The 10,982-nt window shown below is 29.1% G+C and overlaps 1 protein-coding gene across 1 annotated transcript; it reads right to left on the reverse strand.

The window, feature by feature from the left end:
• Positions 1 to 206: 206 nt before the first annotated feature.
• On the reverse strand, positions 207 to 2,079 carry LOC133805178 (NAC domain-containing protein 2-like). The gene is made up of 3 exons (XM_062243287.1): positions 1,796 to 2,079; positions 1,430 to 1,704; positions 207 to 1,126 (listed from the first exon to the last, which is right to left on the reverse strand). Exons 1-3 carry the CDS (start codon positions 1,953 to 1,955, stop codon positions 701 to 703), a joined length of 861 nt encoding a protein of 286 aa, XP_062099271.1. The 5' UTR covers positions 1,956 to 2,079; the 3' UTR covers positions 207 to 700.
• Positions 2,080 to 10,982: the final 8,903 nt, after the last annotated feature.

Raw genomic sequence — 10,982 nt, forward strand, 5'->3', positions numbered from 1 at the left:
AAATAAAATAATAATCAAAATTTCTTTGGCTATATTAGAGGTAAAAAAAAATGTCAACATTCTAGTTCATTGTATATTGTAGACTCTTATTCAAGCTATTATATGAATAAGATCCATTAATATATTTTTTTTCAGCGAGTGGTTTTGTTGACTTTGTACCAATTGATTGAAATTATAAAAGAAAAACTACTCACCAACTATAAAAATAAAGACAAACCATACAAAGAAACTCATTACCAAAAACAAATTAACTACAACACAAATATATTTAATTTTGGTTATTGGGATCATAGCCAATCAATGCTGGCCTTTCCCACTAAATCATCGTGTATACATACATTACACGAGTGACTAATTTTTTATATTATATCATATTATATATATATTTATATATATGTGTATCTACATCTGAAGACATTTGCTGTACACATGGCCACTGCTACATGCAAGCTCAATGTGCACCTTCCCGTACCCAATTCCACCCTAGGACCCATAATACTGGACCCCACAAGCAAAAATTCCCATTCTAATTCAAAATCCCATGCGGTCGCGCCCACAACACTCATGGACATTTGTCTCGTGTTGCCGCACGATGCACCTACTTTTTAATCCGTTCAGCCCATTTGGGCCCAATTTTCATAGCAATCCATTAAAGAGCAGGCCAGTCCATCTCGGCCCAATAGTGGTGAGAGAAAAGCCCTCAGTACGGTTTTTGCAGGTACATGAATATGTCCTGTAACGGCGACATCTGACTACCACCCGGACCGAACGAGTTGTCCACAGTGGCATCCATGTAATTATAAGGGAAATCCAGGGCTTTCTCCCAATCCTTCCACTTGGGCTCGCTCTGCACCTCGCACGTGAACTCGGGCGAAACCACGTGCTCCGAACAGCTCGAGTCCGTGTGGAGCCTGGGTACGGACTCCGAAGTGTCAAAGTAGACGAAATCGTTGGGTCCGGTGATGGTTACCGCCGGCTGCGGAGGCGGCGGAGGTAAGGTGTTTAATATGTCCGGCTTCTTGTCCTCCTGCTCCGGGAAGCTCAGCTTCCGATTCGAATTGATTTGGTTTTGTTTCTCGAGACTACCCTTCTTGTTGTAAATTCGGCACAGAACCCAATCGTCCAGCTGTAAAAATCAGAACCGTTGGATCAATAATAGATAAGAAAGAATATTATTCATAAATAACTAATTTTAATTTTAATTAATTAAATTTGGCTTCTGTCCTACTCAGATAATAAGCATCTTAGCAAGAAATTAGAGGCGTTAATCTAGTGCTCCACAGTTCACCGATTAAAATTGGAATAGTCTTTATGGCCGCCATTTGGCGGCTAGTACACGTGGGTCCCAATTATTACCACCACTTGGCCATGTAACGAAATGACTAAACTACCCCTACTAATATCTCGGAGTTTAGGAAGTGTAATATACCCTTAAGCTGTTCTTTTTTCGAGCGGATCGGTCCACGTCAGCAAGGCGGTACTCGTGCATAATCCAATTAGTTTTCTCTCCTTTCGGAGCTTTTCCGGCGTAAAAAACCAGAGCCTTCTTAATCCCAACCGGTTTCGGATTCCCAATCGGTTTATCAGCTCCGGTCGCCTTCCAGTACCCGGTTCCCGCCGCCCGGTTCGGCCTCGAACCGTTCGGATATTTCCGGTCTCGTGGCGAAAAGAAGTACCACTCTTTCTCACCGTATGATGCCAAACCTGAAGAAGTAGTAAATTTAAATAAATTAATAAAAAAATGGAATAAAAAATTTTAAAAATAAAAAAATAAAAAATAAGAATGAAAAATTACCTGGAAGATCCCATGGATCGTACTTATAGAGATCGATCTCGGCGATAATCGGGACGGAGATAGGCTGCGACGCGCATTTCCGGCAAAGGTAGTGCATCACGAGCTCCTCGTCCGTCGGATGAAATCTGAATCCCGGCGGCAATTCCAACTCGCCTGTCATTCTTAACTTCACTCTTTTTTTTTTTTCGAATTAAAAAAAATAAAAAAAATCTGAACTCGCTCGTAGCTTTTGGGTTATCCTCTTCTGCTGTTCTAGTAGATTCGAGCTACGACGGGGCTTGAAACTTAGAACGAATGGGAGAGACAGCTATTTATAGACAAAGGAGGACGCCACGTGGCGGGTTAAACCGGTGGTTTTCTGGAATACACGTGAACGATAAATAATTAAAATTAAATATTTTGTTCGTTTTTTTTAATTTTATAAAAATTGATATTTACTGGGTTCGTGCAGCTGACCTCTTGTGGGACACGTGGCAAGCGTGGAATGTAGTGACTGCGTGTCGATGTCGCACATGGGTTAGTTTTGTCATTGCTTACCTCATCTGATTTGGACTGCTAGGGAAGTCGGTCCGGACCTAATGTTCTCGGAATCAAAGTAGAGTCGGCGGGTTTTGCCTTTTCTTGATCTTTGGGCCGAAAATTCAACGGTGGATCTTATTCCACGTCATCAGAAATTATCCACGTGCGCTCTGGATTTAAGCTTTTGTAATTTGTGAAAAAATAATTAATGTATGACTATTAATCTTCCTTAATAATTATGTGGTGGTGATTTTAATAGTAATTTAAAATTGGACTCGATATTGACTCTTCTCTTCGTGTACATTTTTATCAAATTTTCCTAGATAATGGTAAAAAAAAAACACATGAAGAGTGAGAGTACAGGGCTGACTTTTTAATTATTATTATTTATAAAAGTGATTAAATTTTGAAAAAAAAAATCCAAACAAGCCTAAAATCATATTATGAATTGCTAAAAATAACTAATCACAAAAATACATTCTAATAAGAGATTGAAAACTAGAATCTAGTAAAATTCTACTTGAAAACATTCTCGATTGATTATCCTATAATCTCTATTATTATGTTGATTTTAATTTAAATATCTAATCAAAGTTCAGTACAAATAGTCATTTGACTGTGTTTAATAATTATTTGATTCAACGTGATATTTATTTATTTATTGTATAAATATATTTATAATTTCGTGGTCGAACATGTCGATCGAAACAATATTTATCTTAATTAAATAAATGATTTCTTAATATGGAAGCTGAATTATTAAAATTAGTATTAGATGCTAATATTAGATAAGTGTCACTGATTACGAAATGAACCATGTTGACCATGACATAGGCGATAATTTAATATGTAAACAAAAGTATTTTAAAACATATAAATGTTAAGAAAATTGTTTTTCTGACACAATTTATAATTAAATAATTTTCATACATATATATTAAGTATTTGTATTATATTCATGATAACGTTATTTTCTATTTTCTTTAATTAAATAGTTTTCGAATACATTTTATTAAATTTGTTGTAGAAAACAGAGAAAGATAAATAAAAATATTAAATAATACCACAAGTGCTATAGATGACATCACATTATTAAATTATCAAGTAAAGACTTCTATTTGTACCTCTTAACATTACTCTAAAATTATATATCAAATTGAAGTTTTGAAATAAATTAATAAAATGGTGCCTCAGTCCTAATCTTTACGTATTCATTAATTAATTATTATATATGTAGTATTGCTCATTATTATATTATTAGTAATCTCTTTCTTTTAGACAAACATTGTTAATATAATACGAGGTGAGATTGGCTAAAGATATTTGCTAGTATAATTTTAATCATTAATATATGTTAAATTATTAAAGATATAAATATAAATTTTAGGATTGACTTGGAGTGTTATTTTATTATTGGAGTTGATATGTCATTTTGCTATCACAATTGAAGCTCTATTTACTATAGGGTTGTGCAAAAAAAATTGCAACTCGCCCAACTCTAATAACTCGTTTAAACTAATTCGAAAAAACCGACAAAAAATAAAATCTGAAAAACTTGACTTTCATTATTGAGCAGGTTAAAAAATTTTGCAATCCACCCAATGTAACTCGACCCGCTCAATTAAAAATTTGTTTACTTTTTTTAATTATTAATTATACATATATAAAACTAAATTCAAATTAATATTTTTATATAAAAAAACTTTATATTTTAAAGTAACAATTATTTTAGTTACAAATGCACACTAAAAATAGAGAAAATAATATAAAATTAGTGAAAAATGATTTTTTTTTTAAAAAAATTCAGCAGTTTAGGTGGGTTAACCTGCCCAAACTGATGGTCGGATTGAATTTTAATTTTTTTTTAATTGGGTGAGTTACGGGTTGAAAATTACCAATCCAATTATAAGTTTAAGTTTGTCAAAAATACATCTAACTAGCCCAAAACCGATCAATCAACACCACTACTATTTACTTCAAAGGGCGTTAAATTGTTAGTCTATTGAAATTAGTTGAAGTTTCTCTATGAGTTTTTTTTTTTAATGTTAATAGTTTGTAATTGATATTGTTTGATTTAAGTTGTTATGTAATAATATTGACTTTATTAATAAAGATTACTTATTTTCCAAAAAAAAAAACATAAATATATATAGTAGGTGTGTAGCTTGATAGTAAACGTGTAAAATTATGTCAGAGTTTGACAAAAAGTTGTATAATTGAATGGTAGGTGGGTAGCTGTATAATACAAGTATATATCCATGAAATTTCAAACTAGGTGAGGAAGATTACATAGCTAGGGAAATAGATAAAGAATCAATCAAATTATTTTTTATGGATCAAATAATTAGATTCCTCTTAATTATAATTAAAGATCGAATCTGTTTAAATATATATTGTATTGTATATTTATTATATGATTTCCTATCCAAATCTAAATCTGATTTAGCAATAAACCATCAAAATCAAGCCCAGCTGTAATTATTATCACTTAAATTATTTAATTACGTAAAGTTGTTGTATATATGTTTTTTCTCCAATTCTTGGCTTATCTTTGTAATTCTTTTTTAACACATGTGGATAAGTTATTTTTATAACATATGATTTTGTAAACCATAATAAATTAAATTATGACAACTTCTTTGAGACAATAATGAATATTTCTTCTAATAGTCAACCATTGTCTTTTCTCACAAGTTTTTGTGTGGATAAGTTAGCCTTTTTTTGGGGTGGCAAGATAAGTTATACCAAAAAAACCACCAAAGACTAAAATGTTTGAAAAGTTTGCTTTTTTATTTTTTTTATTTTAGTGAATATGGTTCCATAGAAATAATATGATGATTTATTTACAAGAGTTTTAGGTGGCGAAAGCTTGACAAACAATGGTGCTCTCATACTTATGGTTTTTTTTTTTTAAATGAACACTCATGTTTCTATTGTTAGCTTTAATGATTTTACAGGTATTAAAGGGCAAAAAAAAAATTCTTCAAATGAATTATTTTCATTGAAAGGAGTTTATGATTTTTTTATTAAAATATATAATTTTAAGAAAGTTCTACTATAAGGTATACTTTTCGATCTTATAAGGAAAACAGGATTCACGATTATGTTTAAGACACGTAAATCAATTATAACTCGTAGTCATATCGAGTTTCTTGCAAATTTTTAGAATATTTTAAGATGGTGTTTGATATGAGGTTTGAGTTTGTGGAAGTAGAGTTAGAGGAGTTTTATAATAAGGGAATATGAAACTCAAGTGTTTAAAGATATTAAGATTACCCACAAATCAAGCTAAAAAATGAGACTCACTTAGAAACACAAACTCTCAAGTCATTAAAAATAAATTTACCAAACATGAGTTACATTTGACATTCTCTTTCCCACAAAACAAGTCTTCATACTATATCCCCATAAATATTTTATAGTGCCAAAATCAAGGTTCAAACAATTTATTGTATGTGAGCTTATTTTTTTATACGTGTGTAAAATAATTTTTTTAAAGGGGCAATGAGCAAAATAGCCCCCAAAACAACTATTATTAAAAATAAATTTATTAAACATGGGTTAGATTTGACATTCTCATTCCTACCAAACAAACACTTCTAAATATTTTACGGTGCCAAAATTAGAATTCAAATAATTTATTATATGTGTGATTATTTTTTTTATACGCGTGTAAAATAAATTTTTTAAATTATGATTTCGACACATTCATTAAAAAATACTCTATTCAAAATAATCAGAATTAAAAATAAAAATTAAGGAAAATAAAGAAATGAATTAAAGCATATTTCTAACTCAATAAACACAAATTTCTGAAGGAAAATAGTCCTTTATTTTTTCGTAATGAATTTTTTTCGAAGTAAATTAAAAATTATTTCTTTACACAGTAACATCCACGTAGTCATACACTCCAGGGATTCCCCCTTCCAAATCCCAATACAAGTAACTACGTGTAATTATTTTAACAATTATTACGTTATTTTATTTTCATTATAATATTTTATTTTTGAAAGTATTTTCATTATAATATTTAATTGTCTTTCATTATCACATTTTTCAGTAATAAACTTTTTCCTCTTTGGTGGTCTTTGCTTACGTGTCAATCGTGTTTTAAGTTGAATAAAGACAAAGGAAGTTACCAGGGTAGTATCATAGTGACAGTCACACTTATCACTTTTTCTTTTTTCTTTTTTTAATTATTGAATGTTTTTAAAATAATGACAAAATAAAATAATTAATAAAATTCCATACAAATTCCCACCTTCATGAAAGAATATTGAAAAAAATAGTGATATGCATCCATTAACCAACATAAAAAAAATAAGTAAACAATATTTATAATTATTTACTATCCAAATTATATACTCAACAAAATTTGTCATTAAAAAATAAAATAAAAAATAATATATAATTAGTTATTAATTAACAACTACTCAATTATAATAATTAATAGTAATATAGTAAATAAAAAATAGCATTTATTGATATGACAAATTTGACACATTTTTTGTAATATCACTTATATTTTTTGTAAAATATACTAAATATAATATTGTACCAGATTTTTGCTACTTCATTGAAGATACTCTAAGTTATTAAATTTAAACTCAATCCTCATTTATTATAATTTAAAATAATAAAATTATCAAATACAATCATTCACAATATTTCAGTGTTAGAAATTATATGTCGCCTTAAGTAAAAAATTATGATGGCATGGTAACATAGTGAATTGTTTTGGGACACAAATAATATATAAAATTAGCAAATTATTGATATAATTTAATATAATATTTTGTATATTCTATTTTAAAATAAATATATAAAACTATAGGGAAATTCCATAATAAGGTGCCACTTTTGCATTTACTGGTAGAAGCAACTCTATTTTCGACACGTAAAAAAATTATAACTTAATTTTTTTATATGATGACATACTTTGCAGTTATATCAGTCATCCTACTAATTTTTGAGAAATTAATAATTACAGCGCTGAAAAATAGATTTCAAAATGGTAAATTGCATGCGGATAAAAAAAAAACACGTATGCTACTAACGGTTTGAACTGTATATTTTACACTGTAAATTATTCATAATTTTTCGAAAATTAGTGAGATATCTGTTATAACTATAATGTACACCATCATATAAAAAAATTAGTCTATAATATCTCTACATACCAAAAATATAAACGTACATGCTCGTAGAGGCAAACAAAAGTAGTGTCCTTACTACAAAATCCTCCTAATATATTATTTATTATAGTTATTTAATTTGAGTATAAAAAAATTAAGAGAGTTTCATAATTTGTTTTTTTTATTGAACATTATAATAAAACAGTCAAAGCAACCACCAATAGAAATGCGCCACGTAAGAATTAACAGTTCACTCCCAAGCACCAGTTCTCACCTTCCCCAATTGAAGCTGCCACGTCAGCCTGAGTGTAAATGCATAGACTAGACATGTGGAGTGGAGCAGTCAGGGGTTGAGGGTGGGGGACTCACTCTCTCACTTACTCACTCACCTAACCCAGACCACTCTCTTGTCCTCTATTCCCAAACTGCGCTTCCCATATCCACGTGGCTCAATACCATTGGCTCAAAAATGGTAGTACGAATTATTGGTAGCGGTATTAACACGCCAGTAAGTTTCTAAGTTTGAGATTTAGGTAATAAATAAATCTAAATAGATTAGATGAGTTTGTTACTGGGATGCATATTTTTTATACGGGGACGGGGCTCCGTGGGGACACACTCTTATTGGGGTGGGGAATTCTTGTCTAAATGAGGAATAAGACAGGGATGAGGATAATTTTTAGTCCCTGAATGTTAAATGGGACGGGGGCGGGGATAGCACTTCCCGGCCCGTCGAGATCCCGTTTAAATTATTATATATTTTTCTAATATTTTATATCTTTATTTATGTGTTATCGTAGTATATTAGTAACTTTTTTAATATTTTAAATTTGTTGGGATTATGTTTAGTATTTTAAATCATAAGTATTGTGTAATATTTGAATTTACATATAATTTACTATTTTATTTTAAAATTTTAATCTAAAGTTAATTTTTTAAGTAAATGAGTTTCCCGTGGAATTCTCCACCTCAAAAAAGGATTCCCTACCCCGTCCCTGACGAGGAATAAGCTAGGACGAAGCGGAGACGGTGATTAAAATTATAAATGAGGACGGGAGAACACTCCCCGCTAATTCCCCGCTCCGTGTGCATCACTAGTTTGTCATTATCTTGAAAAGTCTAATGCTAATCCTAATCCTATGGTGGTCAAAATAAATTATGGAAAGTGCTTAGCTTAATATATGTGGTCTATGACTGTGGACGCTTGATCATAATTATGTCCCAATCAACGCCGTTGATTATTCTAATTGATTATTTATAAAAAATGTAAAGTTAGAAAGTGGGGGCATTTGACATTAAACATAGTATATATATTTTGCTAACGTTTTAATTTTTCTTGTTAAATTTATTTGAGGGAGAAGTCAATTACTTGGACCTGTGACTGTGACCATGTGGTTTTAAACATAGTATGTGACATGGTCTAAAGTTGATTGACTAATTATTAAAGAAAAAATAAATTTGAAATCAGCTAAGGTATGTATTTTTTAGAACTTTCCTCGAAGTTTCCATACTCCAAGTTGTGCAATTTTTAATTTTTTAAAATGAAAAAAAAATGAAGATTTTATATTTTATTAATATAACAATGCAGATCATTAAATAGTTGTGCACTTTATTTTTAATGTGTTTGTGGCCCAAGTTTTAATTGATTTAGCCCTAGAAGTTCGTGGTGTGACATTTTCTGATCAAATAAAAAAATTAGAATTCTGTTATAGTAGCATAGAGATTAAGTTTGTTAAAACTTTTTATGTTCAAGATTTAATAATTACAATATTGAATATTATTTTACCACTTAGTCTTCGACATAGTAAATTTTCTATAATTATGTGATTTTAATCTTTTTTTTTTTCATTCTTAATTTTTTTGTTCTTTGTTTTCAACATTTTTTCTATACATATGTTCTTTATTTGTATTTGTAGAATCAAATATAAACATTTAAGAAAAGTAAAATAGATATATAATGAATTATAATACTAAAATTATTTTCTTTTATAGGGATAGTCTAATGTATTATACTTTTTTTGTAGCTAAACATTGTATTTTTGGGGCAGTTATCTGTGATGATAGGGGATACCTAGTGTGCTGCTATACATAATAGGTACGTTCACGCCAATCACCCCTCACTATGGAGCTGATGATAATCTTGGAAGATCTTAAATGGTGCCACAAAGAGCATTTTACTATCCACTTGTTTGAAAGCGATTGTCATAATGCTATTAGGGTTATTCACAAGAAAAATGGTTATATAGACGATATTATTGTTGGAGATATCCAATATTATAAGTACCTTTGCCAAATTGGCTTATGTATTTTGTTTCCTGTGAAGGAAATAAAGTATCTCATTCTTTGGCAAAAATTAGCTTCAATACGATTATTATCATTTATCTTATAATGTAATTGACTGATGTATTATTCACCAAATTGGTAAGAATTATTGAATCTTATGAATGAATGAAACTCCTTTTTCAAAAAACAAAATTATACATGGTAATATTTTATCATTTATTCACATATAAGATAAAGTTATATATTATAGATGTAATTATATAATTTATATCTATATTATTTAGTATATTCCAAAAGGGGATAAAGGCAATGCTAAGATTGAACGAATAGTAATTTGCTATATAAAGGTGATGCCATGTGAAAGTGCAAATTTATTATTAAGAGCATAAAAAAGTACATACTATATTAATACCACACCATTGGAAGCCGAATTAGTAATAGTTTCATAAAAAAAGAAAAAAATATATTGTTTATTCACAAAATTCCAAAAATAGTTACATATGATGTTTTATTCTATTTTTAGTCTTTTCTCTTTTCTTTACATTACTTTTTGCAAAGAAGGGAATAAATAGAATGGAATGAAAAAAAATAAAACAAAAGAAAAAGAATTAAGATGGAAAAGAAAATTTATTTTTTGGTAAAAATTGATTATAATTATTGCGAGTAATCAATTTTAGAATAATAAATGTTCTAACTTCTAAGATTAAAAAAATTTAAGTATTTTTGAATAATTAAATTTTGAAGTTTTAATACTAATACTATTTTGAAATGATTTTAACCATATTTGTAATGTCAATATCGGTCAAATTGTTTGAAATTAACAATGATTACACAAAATAATTAATTAATTAGTACACTATTTATTTGGTGCCATTGATTCATTATAATTAATAATATAATGCACTTAATTACAGTTTCTAATCAATTGTTTATTTAATAACTTTATGTTTTTTCCATTTTTTAAATCACATTTCACATCGAAATTGAAACCATACTTTTCAAATTAAGGTTTTGCAAATTTAAATGGCATCCACAAAAGCCAAAAACTAAGTTATCATGGTGCAATATTTTATGACGAATAATAAATTAAAATTGATGGTGAAATATCTATAAAACGACAAGATTCTCTAAAATAAAAATAAATACAAAACGACAAAAAAGTATATATTATTATATATATATACTATTCAACATTTGAGAAAATTATAAAAATTAACGAGTCGGCAGTAGAAGAGTTCATCGATCCTTAT

The sequence above is a fragment of the Humulus lupulus genome, chromosome X (genome assembly GCF_963169125.1).
Source record: "Humulus lupulus chromosome X, drHumLupu1.1, whole genome shotgun sequence".
Classification (NCBI taxonomy): domain Eukaryota; kingdom Viridiplantae; phylum Streptophyta; class Magnoliopsida; order Rosales; family Cannabaceae; genus Humulus; species Humulus lupulus.

Bases quoted from the DNA above. Each gene is read 5' to 3' on its own strand.
- LOC133805178 (XM_062243287.1), bottom strand. From the start codon at position 1,955: ATGACAGGCGAGTTGGAATTGCCGCCGGGATTCAGATTTCATCCGACG. The intron at 1,705-1,795 runs GTAATTTTTCAT...CTACTTCTTCAG, and splicing joins CGATCCATGGGATCTTCCAG to GTTTGGCATCATACGGTGAG. The intron at 1,127-1,429 runs GTATATTACACT...TGATTTTTACAG, and splicing joins GAAAAAAGAACAGCTTAAGG to CTGGACGATTGGGTTCTGTG.